This window comes from Helicoverpa zea, chromosome 2 (assembly GCF_022581195.2).
Source record: "Helicoverpa zea isolate HzStark_Cry1AcR chromosome 2, ilHelZeax1.1, whole genome shotgun sequence".
NCBI lineage: Eukaryota > Metazoa > Arthropoda > Insecta > Lepidoptera > Noctuidae > Helicoverpa > Helicoverpa zea.
In genome coordinates, this window is record NC_061453.1 from 6096039 (window position 1) to 6118105 (window position 22067).

Sequence of the window (22067 nt, forward strand, 5' to 3'; positions counted from 1 at the left end):
CGAGTAAATTGCCAAAGCCAACAGTTTTATGCTCGTAATAAATTCATCAATAAAAAATATATTAATTATGATTCAGGTTCGTACAACACTCAAATAAAAAAAAATCTATACGTCATGAAGTATTAACAATAAGTTTATTTATTAACATTGGTTGTATTAACCTAATGTAACCTACTCTCTAAAGTCGAGTAACTAGTTAATAAAGTAATAGGGTGCAAGAAGCTAATTGATATGTCAATTACATTCCTATCATCGTCAAGATTATTACTATGACAGCTTTATAGATAAGCTTACTGATAAACATGTCATGCTAATGAGTGCACTTCTTAATATTTGAAATATGTGTAACGAGAGAATTTCAAGCATAATTATAATTATAGTAATACTACACTATTACAACATGGATAAGTAATTATACAGAACGACACTATGTACAACAACCAAAGTGAGACCCTATAAGCCAGTAGAATAACCAGACTATCACCAAATTAGGTAGGTTAGAACCTAGTAGAATAACCAGCCTTAAAAAATGTAGCACAATAATCGCCAGTTGCACCTATAAAACAGACTTTACAGATTTATCCGGACTACATCGTCAGCACCAAGTTCAAAGTTGTCACTCGCCATATTCGTTCGCATGTATAGGTGGTTTGTCATGGGCGATCATGATGTGAAAGAAAAGCGATTATTTCAACAGAAACTCTGTACTTTTGACTTGAAAGTTTGGTTTCATAATTTTTCTTGAGATCTGCAGTATTTTCTGGCACATTGTTAGAGAAGGGGAGGCATTTGTTTATTTTTACTTGGATTAATCTATAATAGACGTGTAACCTACTCGCGTTTGACTTGAACATCGTATGTTACAGCAGATAGCGGCAGTGGCAGTTGGCATTTGGCATACATTCTTAGCGCCCGATATGGGAGGAAACGGTCGAACGGGCGTCTCACGGCCGCACGGACCTCTGATATTATTTACTGACCCCTAACTTGTGACATTCCATCTCAACTTTCTTAAAATGGTTCATAAAGGGCTGAGATAACCGATGGGTTATCGGTATCGATATCCAAATGTTACGCTCTGACAAGAATAGACATAAACCGTCTTACCACAAAAACTTTTTAACGTCAGTTTAAGACTTGTCTAAAAAAATGTCAAATTATTACGTTGACATATGGTTCATTTTGGAGCCACATTTTTTTTAGACAAGTGTAAAACAGTGGTTAAAGTTTTTGTAGTAAGGCCAAAAAAGTCTTGGTTGGTAAATAGCAATGTTTAACCCCGGGTAATAAGACCATGAAGTGAAAGTACGAATGAGAACTTGGGGAGATCTGGAGTCAACCGCAGTGTTATGAAATATGATGACCACAAAATTGGATCGGTGTGAATTACGTTGTGACTACATAAACAAGTTGGGCAGCTAAGCATCAGTGAGCATGTCATCACTGAGATAGCTTTACAAGGTGCCGAGTAGTCATTATTTTGTCTACGATGATAATATCGTGTTTCAATGGTGTAGGTGTGGTAGCAAACTCAATGTGACAGCCTATTTATTAGAAGTAATTCAAAGAATAGTTACAAAACAATCTCAGGTTACGGTTACCGATAGTGGGTTGCTTTCACGATCAAAACAACAGAGTGAAGAAAGAATGTAAATGAGAAACTCACTTATACCTTGAATATATTATTATTACCCTACAAATACATAATATATGAGCGTCGATTAAAGTTTATGGTCATAACTGCATTTTAATGAATTATTGAGAGAACACACACGACGATATGACTATACTGTGCATAATTAATTAAACAATTAACTGCATTCAATATCTTGGTTATTTTCTGATGTTTAACGCAATTAAGCAAAGCATCAAAATTATATAAAAACACGAAAATGTATATAATTACTTACATTGGTTGTAAGCTGCGTCGTCAGGGTGTGTACTTTCTCTTTGGCGTCTGCTAGTTCCCTCCTCAATTTTCGGACCTAAAGAAAGAAATAATATGTGAATCATAACTTAGTAACAAACAGATGTCATCCACTAGTTATTATAATCTACGATTCTGCTTCTATTTTAGGAAATGTAACCTGGTTGAAGTAAAAAATGCAAGATTTCTCAGTTTACAGAATTTATGAGCTTTCCCGTTTCTCTCTTAGCTTTAATTTTAATCTAAAAATTAGCAGCTATTAAGTAGTGCGTAGTACTTTGCAAGATGAAGTCCAATAAAATTATATTTATATTTACCTCATGCGCCTGCCTCTCTTCCGAGCCCGCGCCAGCAGCCAGTGATGATGCCGTTGACACCAGGGAAGCGGTTGAACCGTGCACTAATGACAAAACATATGGCTGAATTTATACGAAATCATAATAATTACGACATTTTAAATATTGTTTACAAAGTCAGGGTTTTGTGGACGATCTTTTCAATATCCCTCATAGTTTTGAACTTAGATAGGTTCCTACACACTTTTTAGATTTTTATTGTGATGCAATGCTATAGGAACCCATTTTATTATGATTTATTTATTTAAAATCAAAACGAATTGAATAGTATAGAATTTATTTTGAAAACTTGCTTATTATGATTTCTCAAATCTCAGAGCAAGAGATATTAAGTGCTACCAATATCAGAGTTTCTCATCGTATCTGCGGCGCAATAATCCCAAACATTACCGTAAATAAATGTTTTATGTTAAACTGTCTCCGATGCAAGCCACATGTTTGCGGTTGCGACATTATGCCGCGGACATCTGCTTCGAATAAATGATAGCAATGACCGGACGATACCAAACTACCCGTTATATGGAACAGCCTAATTAAAGTAAGTATTAGAGTAAAAAGAACTCATTACGTAATTGTGTGCTTCGTATGTTTTATAAATAGAAACAATTAGATTTCATGTATATTTCTTTGCTATACATTTATGAGAATGGGAAGTATCTCAATTTAGGTAATTATATATACCTACCTATCATTAAATTGAGCTCACCTAGCTAAATGTAAACCTCTCCCCTTTTTATTTACAAAGAGCCACAATAAAGTGCTGGTCATTAGCATCCTCACTTTCACTACTTTTAAAAATAGAACTACACTATTGTCACTACCAAATAATTTAAATAAATTAATGTTACTTGGAGTTAAAAATAAATAAGTAACAGTTTTGATGAATTATATTAACCCATATACAGTGTCTTTACTTACCATCATCATTTTTCTTAGGATAATGATGTGAATGTCTAGGCGTGTGCATCACATTGCCGGGCTGGTGCGTCGGACTCAGCGCTGATCTCGGAGACGGCGACGGGGGCTCCGATACGCCGTAGTTCAGACCTGCGTCACACAAACAACTATTGGTAAACACCTAAACACCCTTCAGCCAGAGAATTAGGTAATAAAATAATAGTAACCAAAGAAAGTTCTGCTTAATCTTTTTAGTGCCGACATAGTAAACTGCATGAAGTAGTCCACAAAAATCTTCTGAATTTTATTCCGAAACCAAAATTAGGTGTAGTAACGACGTATAGTAACAATCACAATGGCTTGAAAGAAAATGTTTACCGTATGATATCATTTTAGTACAAAGGTGTTAGCACTGTTTTTGTTATGATTTTGTATCGTTCATTGCAAGTAGAGATCGGTTTGTTTGTAGATGAGACAATACAACAGACTTGGACACTAATTGTAGTGTTTGCACTGATTAAGATTAATTATGCGAGAATGTATAGAACATGATACGCATTGGACGTCGCTCAAAGCCACGTGCAGTAGTGAATATGTAACCACATTCCAAGGCCCATCAATATTAAAAACAGTCAGGCAGCTGACATTTATGTGTTCCTCTGTTCATGTGATGAATGATGTAACAGACTCTAGGCTAGATGTAGTAAAATCGATAGAACACAACAATCAATAAAACCATTAGTCATGAGCTGTTTATGAAACAGATAGCACTTTATGGCATGTTTTGTTTAAGAACTAAGAACAGATAAAAGTGTTACCTTGTCCAGGTGGTCCATATTGCACGGGTAAACAATAATACGGCTCGTAATCACTCTCAGAGGATCTTTGCAGCATTGAGGGGTAAAGCTTCTCCGATTTAGTTGACCTGCAAAAACATTCGAATTTACTTTTGGAAAAAGATCAAAGTCTTCACAATCTACGATGAAGCACGTTTTGTGTGACATTGACTGGTAATTAGTGCTTTGAGCGAGGAATGAATGGAATGTAGATAAGATTACGTTTGTCAATTGACGAATGTATCCCAAGTTCATTAATGAATGTTTATGTTGGCCGAATTAATCACTAACAAATCATTCTGGGTACTAAATATAAACATGACACCTGTCTTTTTTTTTCTTTTTTTACAAAAATAAATTCCTTCAGGATATGGGTTCTCATTATCTTCAAATTTTACTTAATTTTCTGATCGTGTCTCAATCATTCCAAGCTTGTTACACATATCAATGCATCGTGAAAGCCCTCGGCGTAGCGCACAGTACAACATGGCACAGCTGTATACATACATATTTGCAGCAGTTTCAGACAAAAGCCCGTTGACACAGTTTTTATACGTATTTGCTTCCAAATTTCGATTTTACAAATGCTCAGTATGCTTGATAGATCAGATAAGTACTAGTATGATGTCAGATTGATATTAGGTACTAGCTCAATAGTTATTTTTAGTTTGACTTTTCAAAGTTAACTTTGCGTATGGTGTAAGTGAACGCTTAATCCTTCTCCGTGTGAGAGGAGGCCTGTGCCCAGCAGTGAGACGATTAAAAGGCTGATGATGATGACGTAAACAATTGAAGTCACTGCATGAAATAAATGCATAAATGTTGGTGCAAATTGCATAAATGAAGAACGTGTAACTTGTCAAGTATACTGTGTAGAAAATATTTTACACCCAAAAACGTGATTGACAAAATTTAAAAAAGAGTTATGAAAATGAGCATTTACAGTAGCGTAAATGAATTGTAAAATAGAATAACAGAAGCCGTGCCTTTGTCAAATCATGCAAATGTTTATTTTTTTAAATGAAGCGTGCCACTTTGAAGCCAAAACATGAACAAACTTCCAACCGAGTGGCATACCTTGGAAACGTCCTATCTCTGAGATAGCTAAAAATTTAACCAAGAGTCAAGACATTGTCATAATAACCACCTACCTTAGAATATAGATATAAGTAAACACAATACATAACAATACGAAACATAGTAAACAGTAGATAAGCATTAATGAGTATTTAGGACATACCATGTAAACATAAGCATGACAGTTAATGAGAAGGAAAGAGTAAAGCTGAATTATAGCATGTTATGTTAATTAATCAACCCATTTTCAATTGAATGTGTGGACTTATGATAACTGTATTTGAACAAGGAAATTAAGTAGGTCGTTATTGTTACTGTAAATACCACCACCAGTTAACAAATAAGTAAATATTGATAGATAATTGGACGAAATTCAAATCTCAAGGATTTGATTTATATGAATAGATCGTGTTATTTTTTTTATTCGTGATAGTAAATATGTTGAATTATGATTTATAACAAAATTACAAAGGCAAAACCCCATAGTGCATTGTTTTGTAATTTGTGTAAAAATGAATAGATATTTGGGGGACCCACCTAATGCTGTTGCTCCTGTTTAACCTGGAGCCCTGTGCGTCTCGGTGCATGATGAGCTTATTGTGTGTGAGTGAGCTGCGGTGGTGTGAGTTAGGGGAGGAGGTATGGTTGTGCGCCTGCGCCGAGTGCAGCGAAGTGAGCGACTCCATCGACTCGCCCTCGGACAGGCGACCACTCGCCGAATATGTGTTGCTGAAAAGGGGAAGAGTGATGACGGAACATAATGGCCAGCTGTACAAATCTCACACGGAATACTCCTCAATCCGTTTAAAACTACAATACCAACAGATAAATACGGAAAAAATAATATTTAAACAAAATAAATTGACGTATCCTACAACTGGCCATTGAAAATAGGGCTGAAAAAGCATGTGATTATGATAGAAGAGTTTTGCGTGTCATAAATAAGAATTTAAGAATTTTATAGAAACAAGGGGACGTCTTTGAATTATGAGATGTTGTATCATCATAATTCTTTGAATGACAATGTTTAGCCCAAGACCCATTGTACGACACATAAAAATATACAAAAATATATAATGACACACAAAATAAGCATACAAGAATGATGAAGGAAATGATAATGACACAAAAAGTAATAATTTAGTACACTTACTGTCACAACAACGTAAACATAACATACAGTTATAATTTAGCTGGTTACAAATCATCACTCATGTCAAAAAATAACACCCAACCACATTCAATGTAAGTATTTATTTACAATATTTACCTGTGTCTAAGCCAAGGTGCATACGGGATCCCGTAGTCTGACTTTACTTCAGAATACGTTTGAGTATCAGAGAGACTGCCGTCACTTATCTTAATGCCACCCCTAGGTGCGATCCTGGAAGCCGTTGCGTTAATTAACTGAGGTTAAACAATGGCTAGCGAGAACCACAAGATAGATATAGAAACCACTATAGAACAATTTACACAACATTTGAGAGTCTGCCTCTCCTAAACCGAGAACGATTTAACACTGGATCGAATTCCCACGATTTCAACTGATAAATTGATAAGGAACTATTTGCTTACTTGTCAATGTTACTCATGATGGTATCGCTCTCTTTTTACGAATTTATTATAAAAACACGGTCAAAAATTTAATGTATCGTCCGTACATGACGAAATTCTTCATCGCAATGGTATTTAGTCAATTATAATGCGGTGGGTACAGAGACGAATTAAGTCACAGTTCAATGAGACAATATGCCATCTTGTGCCCAAACAAGTTTCCTTTGATTCCTGAAGCAGTCAAATGAAAGTTATCTACACATTCCCGCATTATAAGTCAATCCTTGTTTGCATTTCCAATTTAAATATTTTGTACGTATTTTCATATCAGCGGAATGGATTATTGGAGCACATAGGTCAAATATTGATAACTTAACTAAATTACGTTTATCTATAATTTTTTCCCCGAAAAATATAAGGATGGAGAGAATTGTTTTGCACTTTATTTTTTATGAATTAATTGCCTTATCGAGTTTTTTTTTTTAACGTAAACGAGTAAATAATATACATTTTAATACATATGATTTAAGCCGTAGTGTCTATTCGATCAATTCTTCTCTGTAATTTTATAATTTCAAGATCATAGTCATCGTCTAGCTCGCAATAAACATCTGGAGTGAGAGATAGAGATATATTCATCTCATTCTTACTAATGTCTGATACCACAGTATATTAGTTAAACTGTTTAATTGCTGATGTCAACGAAACAATAAATTGTCTTATAACAACTGTTGGTTTGTTTGGCTTTAACATCAGCTGTGAGATTATTTCTGGCTTTGGATTAATGTTGGAGTACTTTTACCCAATGTTTCATAAAGAAAATGGGATTAATATTCAATATTTAGAAGATAGGCATTATTAACGTCCATTGTGTAGGCTCGTCTACCCATATGTATCTCGACTATGTAAGTATTTATTATTATTCCAAACAGTTATTTTTGAATGCGTAAACACGACGCAACTCGCCTGTTAGTCCATGCATTTTGTAAAGTTACAATCAGTAAAAAAAAACGCCATACATTGTGAGTTCCATATCACTCAAATATGCAATCGGACACATAATTTTATTTTCAATGGTTAATCGTCATAAAAGTACTATAATTACCTGTGATGATGGAACAGTGCAGCGAACTCGTGCGTGCCAGGCTTGGGCAAGGACTGTGAGCCCAGTAGTCTCTCCCGCACCGACGCCGAAAGTTGCGCGGCAGCTGTGCCACCCAAAGAAAATGATTTCGGACCGATTCCATTTTCTGCGTAGATGTGAAAATGATAATGAATGAACATGCAAAATATAAATAAAATCTTGTTATTATTTTTTGATAAGAAGCATGGAAAACGTGATGAAAAAGCTTTGATAGAAATTAGTTTTTAGTAAACATGCAGCTTTCATGATAAACTTTTGTGTTAAACAAACAATCAGTTGTAAATTATTCGGGTGTAATTAATCAAATCGAAGATCGAAGATTACGTTAATAATAAAAATAATACATTTTTAAATGTAGTCAGAAAAAATATTAAACGTAAGGAGTAAGATATGTGTATAATGTATTAGACATGTATGAGTACTCAAAAGAAGCTGATAATGTGAAATAAATAATACAAATGATTAAAATCTTACTGTGAATTTGAAGATCTTGCGTACACGTTTGTGTACCACCCGAAACTTTGACTTTTGTTCTTGGCACTGCAGAAACTTGAGCTGTTCTTCCACCTACGAAATTGTAATTTTTATTTTAGAGCATATCTTTATTAAATTTTACAATAGTTAAAAGAAATAAATAAAAAAATATAAGTTACAAAAAGTTCTTCAACATTGTTCTTTTTCCCGCCGTTCGAATTTCAAATTTGGAGCATGCCAGTGTAATTTAATTTATTCAGCCAGGGATATTAGGCTGTATTTTGAATAATAAGACTTTTTTGTTAGAGTGTTGTATTATTCTTTTATTTTTATATTCTGTAGGTATTCGATTTTTATAGCACCTACGTTGATTATTTTTGAAATATGCTCGAGTGTTTAGAATGTTTAATGGTTTGCGAAATAAGACCGTTGTCTATTTACCATGCTGTGGTGGGCCATTAGATTGCGGCGCGGGTTGCTGGACACCATTCTGTCTCTTCACGTAGCCGAAGCTTTGTGGGACCTTCGCTTTGCCTGAAGAACAAGTGCTACCGTTGCCTCCGCTTGACACGCTAGATGGCCGGGATCCACCGCTGGGCGACTGGAGCTGTCAATACAATTTATTTATTAAAACATGTTGCTGTTAATGTTTTGGAAAGAAGGGCCTAGTATAGGAAAAAAAATCTAAAAGAAAAAAACTGAAACTGGTTTGAAAATGAAATGTCAGGGAAGTCATTTAAATAAAGACAGTTTATATTTTGCTGATCAAAGAAAACTTGAAATTGATTTTGTATTGTGTGATCTGCTTGATGCCTACTTACGTAGACTGTATATTTAGAATGAATGTTATAGGTACCTGGGATCCACCGCTTCTGGAAGGATGCTGCCCAGACGCATTTGGTGCAGCATACTGTAAACAAGACTGGGAGAAAACGCCTAAGGCTTTAAGTCCGCTATTTTACAAAATGTGCAAAAAACGATTAAATAAGGAAATAAAATAAATTGTAAATGTAGTTGAAATTGATTATACATTTTTAGCATGCATTTTTATTTTGATCACAAGTATACTTAGACTGCACATAATGAGCGTTGACTCTAATTTTGACAAAGAACAATACTATTTTGTATAGGTACTATAAGTAGATTGATATTGATTATAATTACAAAAGGGTGGACAGAGTGGACAGCTGTCTATTCCTCCGTACAAAGACGGCTATCAACTCTTTATTGGTAAAGCTTGCGCTATCTACTTATTATAACAATACTCATTATAACAATACACATTATTCCTTATTAGGACTGCAGTTAAAGTCAACGAGCTAAGTATATCCTACTAATGTTATGCAACTAACCAACGTAATTGGTTTGCTATTGGTAAACCAATGAGTCAGTTTCCAGGTGGTATAAATCGACTATATTTATGCCAGCATCTTTTCTACCAATATTGGGTCTTATGAATAGCATAGGTACCTAATTAAATTGGGATGAGGGCAGGAGGATGCAATGATCTGAATGGGAATAATGGGCACTTTGGGTCATTACTATATATGCGGTAGCTTGCTTTTCTTTATTTTTTAATCTAAATTTATTCAGGGACTTTTATCATAGATATGCCAGCCCCATGGTACCCATGGTTGCTTACTAAGTTTGGGTAATATTAGCCAGAATTTAAAAGACATGGAGAAGATATGTACATGTTTCTGTGAGAAAGAGAAGTCCTTCCTTCTTATATTGTATAGAGCAATTTATATTTACTTGTGGATGTGGCGCAATGCCGAGTTGCTGGGCTGCAGTAAGCTTCTCCCGTTTATGATGCTGCGGGGAATGATGACCAGCGCGCCTTTCGCCTTTTCGACCGTGCGACGGGCTCGGCGGCGCTGGCGCTGGCTGATTCTGAAATGAGTTAAAGAAGTATGTGAAAATTGGTGACCAAGAAGCCTAGAAGTAACGATATGACGATAACTTTCTGATGGTGTGTGATACCCCATAATACCCATATCTATCAGAGTAGTAGAGTGTAGTTAGTTTACGTATTTCTATAACAGAACCTAACTCTTGAACGAAAGTATTCTTCTTTTAACCGTTTCAGTAGCATTCCTGAACAGATTAACCCAGTCGAAGACTTGCACGAGTACTCTATACTTCAGTAACACTAAAATAAGACATGACTAAGACCACCAGGAATGGTAGGTGCGCCCTATAAGGGATATAGGATCGCCTTATTACAATACAAACAATACATACCAGTGGTGGAGCTCCAACTCCTGGAGAATCAGTATACTTCTTCCAGGTGGTGTCTTGCTGGCGCGGCGCTGGCGGCTGCCGTTCCGTCTGCTGGCCGCAGTCGGCTTTGCTGCGCGTGCGCCCCACCACGCGGTAGACCACGCCACTGCCCCCTTCCATTCTATTGCGGCCGCCGCGTCTGGGGAATAAGAAGGAAAATAAGTAAGTATAAGTATTTCATAGACATAGTTTCATTTTAATCTGAACTAGGAAAAATCTCAGGGCGGGGGAGAAATATAAGTGAGTAGGTATATATAGCATAGACATGAATCTACACTCGAGATATCAGAAGAAAATCTTAAGGTAGGGAAAAACCTACGGATTATACGACAGGTATGGTAGTAACTCCAATTGTGATGAATAAATCGTTTTTTTTTTATTTCATTATGTTAGAAGGTTGCTCATGATGCGGGTGGGGAAGATTAATTTATTTTTCTTCCAGCTTCAAAATTTGTATTTACGTGGGTATTACGGATCCCTTTCAGGTAATAACGTAACAACCGCCATAATCAGGTAATAACCGCCTATGTACTTACAAATACAAATGTAGTCTATGTATTTTAATTACAACATTTGCCCGCAAATGACGTCGGTAGTACTCGTAAGTTTCATTCTATATAATAAATATATTGAAAGGGGTCCCATTATATTCTCCGTAGGTACAAGTCCCTTTGCTTAGAAATGGCATTAAAGGGTGCCTACCGCATTTCCCCCACGCATGACTCAGGGTTGCAAGCCTTAAAAGAACCTAGGAGCAATTCACAGAATTTCAAATTGCTACGATGTATTTATACCACAATACACTTTAGAAATATTTCTAAGGTATACGGTTAGTAAGGTAAGATACTTCCAAACCGCGTAATAGGCTTAACTGATCAAGAAAAACGCCCATTACTACTACTTAACTGGACTTAACCTCCTTAGAAGCTTGGGCTTACTGCGCTTACTAATAGCGTTATTTTTAATCAACCGTTCACTAAGTCTTATTTTTCTCCAACGGTGGTAGTAGCCAGTCTAATTAGATATCCTCCACTTCATTAGTCACTTGTTTTCTTTCCATTCTCTGTTCGCAAGCTCTATTGCAATGCATTCCTTGCAAGGGGCCGCGACCCTACTTTGTTTACGTCTAAGAAGATTGAACTCTTACCTTTAATCCTACATATTTAGGTAAGGATTAAGAGGACTTTTATCTATCCGCAGCATACTGTTTGCCCAGTACTTTTGCATGTATTATTAGCGGCTTGTAAGTATGGCAGTGTGTATTACATACGAGATCAAAGTAGATTGAATGCAGGGTGCCGTACAACGCGGCTGGGCTGAACAAAGGGATTGAATTGATGGCAACTGATAAAAGGGGAGCTCTATTCTCTTATGGAGACGAGCAACATGTCGCTTCGACCTACTTCTAAAGATATGTGGGGAAAGGTAATTCCCCTAAACGATACAGGTTGCTCTCAGAGTCCTTAATTAAATTCATTATTAGGAACGTCTGAAAACCATTTTACAAGTCATTTAATTTATTTTACATAATAGCAGTAGACTTATCAATATTGTTATAAACATTGTGTTTACAAATTGTATTGACGTCAACGAACTTTATTTTCGTTAGGTGCCTACTTATATCGCACCTCTTTGTAAAATTGTAGCTGGCCAAAGCGCAATGCGGCTGATAGACGATAACAAAGTAAAAACAAAGAAACGAGTCCAAACGTAATTATAACAAGATGAGTAGCTACCTAATACTGCGAAAGAATGAGTGTATTCATTATGATCATTAATCACTCTTTATTGCATTCATTTAGGATCAATGGAGTCTTTATGTTGAAGAATAGAGTTGGTTTATTTTTAACTTGCGTAAGGAGGTCGATACTGCAGCACTCGGATACGTGAAAGGGCAATTTTAAATCATGAATCGTTAACAGAAAAAGTTTGATAGTAAATTATTCATTATTATAAACATGGAAGTTGTTTATTTGTTAACAATACAGTGTCGCACATTTTTTATCAGTATTATAAATTATACTGTCATTTTTGTGAAGAAATCAACGTGAAGCTTACAATAATGCAATGCAATGGCAATAAATTTGTTGCAAAGTAATGATTGTTTTACGTTGCCAATCGTTCCGATTCTTTCCAAATAACTTACTCATATAACTTTCTTTGAAACGAACTTCAGTGATTTCCCTGCCGTAGTAAAACAGGGGACAAAAATACCTTACCCCGCAATAAAGATTACGATAAAAAGAAGAAGTACGTCAACTTTTTAAACTTTCCAGTTTTTTCTTGTTCCACTTACAGTAAGTGCCACAATTACATGGAGTGATAAATACAGCCCTCGGAAAAGAAGGAAAAATGGTGTCGAGGAAATTGTTCTTCTGTCTAGAAGTCAGGTTAAGCAAACTGTAATCTATTACAGTCAGAGCCAAGCCTTTGCAGTTATAAATGCCGCAGTGTCCTAGTTTATTGCTAACGAGATGCAGTAATCCATTTTACATTGTATTTTTGAAAAAATGTTTAGCCACCGGCCCCTATGAGCCATTTGTTGCATTTAATTTTGGTCCAAACGAACCGCACTAGGTATGTTTTTTTTCATGATGTGAAATTAGAAAGCCAAGCACGCTCATGAAATATTCATTCTGAAATGTAGATGTGATTCCTTTTTTTTTAAAGAACCTACCTTAATTATTTTAAGTTCAGTAACTAAGTTACCTAAACATGTAGAAGTACAAAACTTCTGACTATACCCAAACACCACTAAATACAAGCTAATTAAAATTCATTCGTGAATATAACAACAAACATAATGAATTGAATGACCATTTTTTTCGGCAATTAATCTTTCCTCATGTAACGAAAATGAATATTTATTTGCTTATTTATGAAAGTCCGCAGTGAAAAATGTAATGTGCCAAGTTTTAAAACCTCCAGCTTGTCTGGCATTAAGCCATTCTTGTTACCTTCTGTTTACCTTTCGTAATGGCTACTTGCCAATTTATAAAGTTATGATATATAATACTTTAACTTTTACTTTGTACTAACAACAATATCATCAAATAAACAAGTGACTCTTCCATTCACTTTCTTTCTAATCCTTTTAAATCCTTAACAGTTTTTTCGACAAGGGTCGTAAGTCATACAAAAAGCATTTAGTGGTAAAAAGAACGTACCTACTTCTAAATTATTTACCCCAACGAATTCGCTGAGTAAAAGCGCACCCACTTCATGTTTTCCTCATATGTGATTTAAGATTCAAGATCGTAAAGTGGAATTTTTTTTGCTACTTTAGACGAAACATTTTAATGCTGCGTACTCAAAAGCTGTGAATTGTTGGCCTTTAGATGTACAACTTATAAAACGCGATGGTGTGGAATGATCATGCTTGATTAATTTTTAGGGGAAAACCTAAACTATTTATAGACGTAAACTACGATCATTAACTAAACCAGTGTAGTCATTTACTTCATTATATTACACGTTTTAGTTCATTCTTGACAATCAACTACATATATTCAAATAATACACCCTGTAAAACACTCAGTCCGCTGATTTATATAACCACAGTTTATGGATTGAACCTGCGGGAAAACACAGTGCAACACGCCATGTATACGACTCAGGGGGAGATAAAATTGTAATCAGGCGACTCCGTCTCGAACACGGCATTTTCTTCCACGACAATTAGTACGAACAGCCGTATACGTATGCGTACAATGATCGTAAGGTGCATTAATCCGTCCCTTTAGTCCTTTGGCTGTTGTCATTTGAAACATTGGCGTCTTAATGAAAACTGAGCGCCCGAAGCCTCCCACTAATGACGGATCTCCTGAAAGGAACAGTCTCCTACGTTCCTCATTATCTATGAGCCGAGCAGCTCTCTCTCATTATTCTCTCGTTCATCTCATCATTATTTTCACTGAAATGATGAATGCTCTTTTGTGTTATTTGAATGTGATCCGTATGTTTTGTTAGCTCGTAAACATTGTACTTAAGGGCTTTCAAAATTAAAATTACTTATAAAGAAACAGAGACCATGAAATGGGAGATAAGATGAAAAATCCGGTCTTGATTTCAATGAACAAAAAGTATATTTTGCAAAGTATCTATTTTGCCATTCGACTATGAGATCTCTAACAGAATACGACTAAAAACTTGAATCATGAAAAACTTCAAATATTCAAGTTTTGTAAAACTCCACTTAATTTTGTAATAAAACTCGCATCCTTTAATAAAAAGTGAAAGAGAAAAATATATCAGCTAAATGCTTCTGACCAAGTAAATAGAATTAATGGTCAACGCCACTCCAACCACTTTGGTAAAAGCTAGAGTGTGTATAATCGTATTTAACAAACTATCCATCAGGTTCGCGGTATCCTCCTCATTTATAATTAAAGTAGCCCACATTAACGAAGGGCCATCACGATTTTATGGTTAAACAACATTATTTCAACGATCATATATGTCGAAATAATGGTTCTGAACACCAAATGAAAATCAATGAAAGTCAATTTATTTCCAATTTACAAAGTTAATGAACTGTTTTCACAAATTAATTAAACAGGTCTATTTTAACAGGCAGCAGGTGTCAAGCCTACGTTATCTATATGATAAAAGTACCTACACGTAAACTCGAGTTCACAACCTCATTAAAAGTCGCTCGAATAATGAAATCGTGTTTGAATGAGACACGAGTCACCTAAGTATTGCAATATCAAATATTTTATAACGACCATAACTTGGAATATTTTAATTAAGACCTCGTTTTACCTTCATCGTGAGTACGATCCATACTTTATCTTTAACCATGCAGTCGACACAATTTCAGAACTGAATCATGGTAAAACAACTTAATGAAATGCCGATAAGGAAAGTTCCACGAACAGACGTCGAGCCGAACGCTGAAAGCTATTCAAACCTAACCGGATTTCCTCTCGGTGTACCTATTTCAACTTGAATTCACTTTGTTATCAGCAGCAGTAAGGCTCTTAGAAGCTTTTACTTTAGATGTTACATGAAAACTGATACGCGCTTTTATAGTTCCTGTTTTGGAGTTTCCTGTAAACGCTGCTTTTAATTCATTTATAAGCTTTTACAAATTCATAACTTTTCTTATGTTACGAGAATCATAACATCTTAAAATTAAAATACAAAAATTGTACTTGTGTCGTAGCAGCGACTACGTCGTAGCGTGAACGTATTACGTTACAATCTTTCGAAGGAAACTACTACGAATGCAAAATATCAAAATGCTTTGAACAAAATGTGCGCATTACTTGCACCCTTTGTTTGTGCTGAAATCTGTTTTAAAATACACAGCATTTCTGTTCAGGTTAAAAGAATTTTCCTCATAAAAAATATTTCAGCGTTCATTCTGAACACGTAGCCAAAAAGGTAGCCAAGCAGTTTCAACAAAGGATATAGGTGAGTACTTGCTTACCTAATATTTTTTTTCATAATACTTGAGTCTCGAAAAAACCTTTAGTATCGAGTATCTCGCTTCATTAATTCGGTAAAATGGTGCGGGGATCTGAGGCCTTGCCTGGAGGCTTACCCTTGTCAAAGATAAAACTTGTTACACTTATAACTTCGTGACACATGTGAACCTGGCACGTTACATTTATTTTTACAATATAGCAAATGGATAAAGGTTACATCAGTTTTTTTTTATGTATAAGTATAGTAACTTTTTGTATGTGTACTTCCATCATAAATGACTGAAGTTCCTCATTAAAGCTTATGGCAATTTAATTGATTAATTGCTTTCATATCGGGCAGTTTAAAATTCGTTTAAACTATCAATAAAATTGATTTTAAAATCAATCAATGTCGGCCTAGCGTCAAATGAAAACAAAAGTATGGAAAAAATTAAACATTGACAAAAAATTGCATCTCTACCAACCTACCATTTTTATTAAGAAAGTATCACCTCCGCGTCTACCCATTATTTCCGATACCAAATTCATTGAATATATAACAAGAAAACTGAAGAAAGCCGATTGCATCGTGTTAATTATTTACTAGTCAAATACCTGCCGTGAAAGATAACAAGTTATTTCCAACGCCCGACTACGTCTCATTAAAATTTCAAGGAGCGGAACAAACAGAACGCCATTCGCTTTGCAATATCCGAACTCGGAATTTAAAAGTTTTGCAGCGAGAATAGTTCCCATATTGTTAGGTCTTTTTTTACGGATTTTCTGCTTGCCGTTTTCCAGCTGTTATAGAACAAAAAGGCAATGACATTTCAGCAACATAACTTGCAAGTTTGTAGATTGAACTCCTTGTTGTTATAGGGAATCTCTCATATACACTTGTCTTATTACAAGTACGGAAAAAGGGCTATGTTATGTATAATTATTGTAAGTAAAATCTCATCACCATCTCTGACTTCTATGTTCCCACGTGCAGTCTACACTACACAATAATGACTACGAATCATGGAAGGATTCAAAATTCGGAAACTCGTAGGATTACTATTTATTGTTGTTTCTATTCTTTATTTTCAATCTAAGTATAACAATTTGTTGTTACTAAAATTCAGTAACTTGTCATGCTTTAATCTTTTTGCTCAAAATAGTATACAATATGACCAATCAGACATGAGTGAAACATCAATACAGTTAATAGACTCAATCAACTTTAGCGATCTGCAATCAATATGCATTTATTGACAGTGTATTGCAAATAAAACGTACAAATAAAATTCCCAGTTTATGATTCATGATCAACACAGCCCCTTTTCAATAATCAGCATCGGTAATGCATTTTAGTCCTTATGAACCATTCTAAACATGAAATGTGAATCTAAACTAAATAACACCCAACCTATTTCGAAGGTCTCCGTCTACATGGTAATACTTAAATTGTCAACATACGCCCCAATTCGGTTGGTTACTTCCCGTTTAGATAGGGGACGAAATTTAATGTAGTGGATTAAAATTTCTCCTGATCGCTTTAACTTTCTACGCGGGTAAGCATTTTTACGCCGACTCTTTAATGTTTTATGACTATAACGTTTATATATTTCCGCAGTCTTTTATTTCTAGTTATTCCTATCACATTTCACTCTCGAGGAATGATACGCAGATGTATGGAAGCATACATACGAGAAGCTATATGTATCACCCTAAATTCTCTTATAACATTGGGAATTCAATGAAATTGAGCATCCCAGTCCGGGGGATCAGGCTTAGGGATTCCCGCTCCGGCCCATAACCCTGCAGATGCCGAGGTAATAACCTTACACGGATCAATCGCTTCGGATAACTAAACGTTTACATACTGCCTACAAAGACATTTACGTAACTTTTTTCATGTAAAGTACTAATTATAATTGTATGGAATCCATTCTGTATTGTTTGTTCAAGTTATAAATGATAAGTGTATGCGATATTGTGCCAGGAATGGTGGCCACATGTCACAAACTAGCGATACGTTGACTTGCCAACCGCCACATGTTAGAAGGGTAATTGACTCCAGGACAATTAACTTGCTCATATTCATAAGCTAAATGGGATAATCACTAATGTAACTATCAATGTGATATTGTAATATATCTAATGACGAAAAAATACAAAAATGTCTCACCAAATCATTCATATCCATGTTCAGCAAACTTTTTGCAAATTATTTGAAAACTTATTACTCCTCTAAATGTTTTATTCTCTATAAAGCACCGTAAGCTTACTGTTACAACGTCTAACGCGAAAAGCAAAGACACATAGCAAGGCAACACTGATCTTATATTAGTGTCCGCGAAATAATGATTATTGTTGGCGTATAAAATTACTGCAAATCAAATAGTGTCCGTCAAGCGAACGCACGCGAGATCGAGTGACAGAAGGCACAACGCATATGGTCCACTACATCGTCTAAGATACACTTATTAACTAACACCAATGTTTAAATGGAATAATAACAGTCCACGAGATTATCGTATGGCGCGTTGGTTCCGCGATCCTTTGTTAAGTGCGGTCCAGCTCCATGGCGCCAGCTGTGATCGGCGTGCTCGGTTCGACGAGCGCGCGTCTGGCGAGGACGATCGATGCCGGCAACAGATTTACATTTTCCGTCGAGGAAATCGGGAAAGTTTGTCACGTGCGTGTGTGAGCGCGGGCGGCGAGTACGGCGCGCCCGCACGCCGATAGTGCGCGGCGCCGAGTGCCGCCCGCCCTGCCGCCGCCGCCGCGCTGCCGCCGCCCGACGGCACACCGCCACACCACCGCCGCACCGATACTACTCACTATATGACATTGAAACCCTTTATCCACACACCTTATACCCTATATGCCCATTACTTTAAGCACGATTAGTCTTTGAGACGAAAACAGCGTAAATAATTTGGTTCGAAACTCATTTGTGCGAAATCGATTGACAATATTATGAGAAAATGCAGAAAAAACATGATAGCATTCTAAAGGAATCAGTGCCTAAAAACGTAATATGTCATTGGGCACTGCGATGAAAGTACAATTTTATGTTGAGATCGTTAAGGTGCCGAATGGTGCGGTGCTGTTAGGGATGGTTAGGGTCGAGGCGGTGGCAGCGAGGTGACGCGCGGGGCAGGGGCGGCATGAGACGTAGGAGTATCGATTTTGGTCACCCCGCCCTCTCCCCTAGCGCTGCGACAGTGTGAGTGAGCCGTATAGTCGTCACTGCGAGATCGTCGGTTGCACACCGCGGGAAGCAGCGTCCAAATATTAACAAAACGCTTTGTTCACACTAGCAGGCTACTAACACTATTACACTTCCCTAACTGTCGCAAACAGAACATTTACGTGCCTTTGATATTAGACTGGTGAGTCACAACAGTGTGTATGGCACAACTTGGAAATTAGGTACTGGGTTAATGGTTAATTTAAGTATTATATTTATTCTATTTTAACGTTTTTAGCTTAAACTTTAATGAACGGCGGATGAAACTTTTTGACGTACATCTCTGCAGAGGTGCAAAATACGGATAGTATTTCCCTGATAAATCATTCTGCGCAATGTTACGCAGTTTTACTAAACATCCTATACTATTTATAGCCTTAGGTACGGCTACGGTAAGGCATATTAGGTACCTAAGTGGCCGGTAACATAATGAAACTGTAAGCAATGATCCGAGTGACACACGCGTTAGACCATCGTTACATTATGTCGGAGAGTGACGGAAGGCGGGCCGACCACTTGTGGATTGAGAGGCTCAGCCGACGCTATTGGAAAATGGATTTTCTTCACAGCTACACTACTTATTAATCCATAAATTACACTAATAAATACTACGAGTCAATGTCCTCAAGTTATAGCAGTAGCAAGGAAATTTTAACATCCAACAAAGAACTAAGTAAAACGTTACAAAGTTCCAAAGGTATTGAATTAGCTTGAAAGGTAGTCTTTTGAAACACATCTGTGTAAAGGTCGAATCAATACATGTCTAGGAGAGCTGTTACATAAGGTTTGGGACTCGAATACACTGCTAAATATAACACTTCTCTAGCTGACTCGACAATCCCAAAACTTTAAAAAGCACAGCCATTACAGGCTTTAATATTTTTCTAGGGCAATGAATGTGACCATGAGCCACCATGAGCAGTGTTTAAATAAATGCCTACCGAGAAACGTCAGCCAAATACACACAATATTTATAATAGATAATCTGGAAAAAACTTAAAGTAAACTCACCTTTCATCTAGCTGTTGTAGTTGCGAAGGCTGGTAGTTCATGCGGCGACCATATAATGACGCGCCACCCTCTGACATGTATCCATCCATCATATCATTGTTTCGGGCACACTCCATTTCTCCAAGATTTATACGACGCAAGCAATCCCCGTCGGACATATACCCCGATGCTATTTCAAGATCGCAATAATCTGGGTTAGAAAATCCTGGCCCGTAATTAATACGGTCACGCAACCCCATGTTTTCCCTGCCAAAGTTTGCTTTCACCGTATTAGCGTGATGAGGATAACCGGGTATATTCTTTTGCGTCAAGCCTGATGTTCTCATTGGAAGTGTGAGATGACTGTTGTATCCTCGCAAAAGTGGCCTCATAGGCAAAACATTCATCATAGGATTTTCGTCATCGCCCAGAGAGTTATCACGACCATGTGACGGCGTACTGGAACGACTATCATGCTCTATCCTCTTATTCAACTCTGTCAATGTCCTGTTGGGATCAAACGTAGGTTTAGGGACTGATTTGTCTAAGGGTCTCCTCTGCGCTGCTTCTTTTTCAGAAATTTCTGCTTCATTTATCACCTCATTGATATAAGTAGTATTCATGTCCAGTCTTTTGTTCACTGTGTTAGTAGCTGTTTTAGATATTTCGGAACCAGATTCACTGGACGGACGGTATATGACGCTACTATCACTCGAATTAGAATGTTGCCCTGTAGTACTGTGGGTGGAGTTAGAATGTGAACTTTCAGACATTTGCGATGTGTGAGTATGACTTCCTGTATTAACAACTGGCATCGGCGATACTGCTAAAGTCTGTTTTTGTGTTATATCTTTACTTAAATTAGACTGCTCTCTACTGAATGGAAGTGCACTTACGTTATTTGTAGAATTTAAACTAGAATTGCTTTGTATAGGACTTAATTGACTATTTGTACTTTTATGAATAATATGTCTATCATCTTTCGCTATCTTAAATGTTCCTTTTACAGCAGCTGTAGGTTTTGGGATTCCAGTTTGCGGTCCAAAGTTTTGTCCTGCACTAGCTTGATTCTGGTTTCCTTGATTTGGTGGTGGTGATACATTTTCTTGGCTCGGGTGATTTTTGACGTCCGTTCTACTGTCAGCTCGCTTTTCACTAAGTCTCATTTGACTACCGGATAACTTCACCATTTTCGAGTTAGAATTTCTTGAATGATCATCGATCTGATTTAATTTGGTGTTGCTTATGGATTTTGGAGCCGCCAGTTTTGATTCTTTGTCACGAGCAGGAAGCTTCGGGCTATTTCTCGATTTGTCACTACTGCTGGTTTTACTGCTACTTTTGTTTAAGCTGGTAGAAGATTCTTTCGGAGATTTGGAACTAACTAACTTAGGTTTAACATTTTTAGCAGACTTGTCTTTTGTTAACGTATCGCTTTGTTGCCTTATACTTTTAGGTCCTACTAAATTTGAAGATTTGATATGTGAATTGGGAGTGTTAGAAGACTCGTTGAGGCTTAAACTAGAGTCGGATCTTTCACTTTTGGCTGACGAGAATCCACTGGAAGAACTGGTGCGTTTTGATACTGCAGTACTTTTGCTGTTTTGTTTTTCATTGCTTATTTTGTCTTTGTTAAAAAGCTTTAACTTATCGAGCATGGAATGCTTTGTGGGTGTTCCATTTTGGCTGGACGGTGTTTGTGGGTGCTGTTGTGTTTGCGATATTAACGTGGATGGAATTTTGCTACCAGGAGCCAGTAGCGATGAATTGGGTCGTGACCTATAAAAAAGAAGCACAAGTTAAAAGTGGCTAATATGATTAGCTTAATCTGAGTTAAACAAATCTGGATGATTAATACATACAATTTAAATAAGCAA

The 22067-nt window shown here is 36.5% G+C and overlaps 1 protein-coding gene across 8 annotated transcripts in view; it reads right to left on the reverse strand.

The window, feature by feature from the left end:
* Window positions 1-22067, reverse strand: part of LOC124641062 (protein sickie) — a 161311-nt gene that overhangs the window by 30196 nt on the left and 109048 nt on the right. For 4 of the 8 annotated variants that reach the window (XM_047179074.1, XM_047179070.1, XM_047179076.1 and 1 more), the window contains 13 exons: window positions 20212-21969; window positions 10510-10687; window positions 10021-10158; window positions 9122-9175; window positions 8707-8872; window positions 8266-8358; window positions 7753-7897; window positions 6364-6477; window positions 5094-5120; window positions 3999-4105; window positions 3202-3330; window positions 2245-2327; window positions 1911-1985 (listed from right to left, as the gene is read on the reverse strand). In XM_047179074.1, coding sequence (XP_047035030.1) covers window positions 1911-1985; window positions 2245-2327; window positions 3202-3330; window positions 3999-4105; window positions 5094-5120; window positions 6364-6477; window positions 7753-7897; window positions 8266-8358; window positions 8707-8872; window positions 9122-9175; window positions 10021-10158; window positions 10510-10687; window positions 20212-21969 — 3067 coding nt within the window. The remainder of the gene's footprint in view (window positions 1-1910; window positions 1986-2244; window positions 2328-3201; window positions 3331-3998; window positions 4106-5093; window positions 5121-6363; window positions 6478-7752; window positions 7898-8265; window positions 8359-8706; window positions 8873-9121; window positions 9176-10020; window positions 10159-10509; window positions 10688-20211; window positions 21970-22067) is intronic. The other 4 variants (XM_047179077.1, XM_047179075.1, XM_047179090.1 and 1 more) reach the window with 4 other exon arrangements.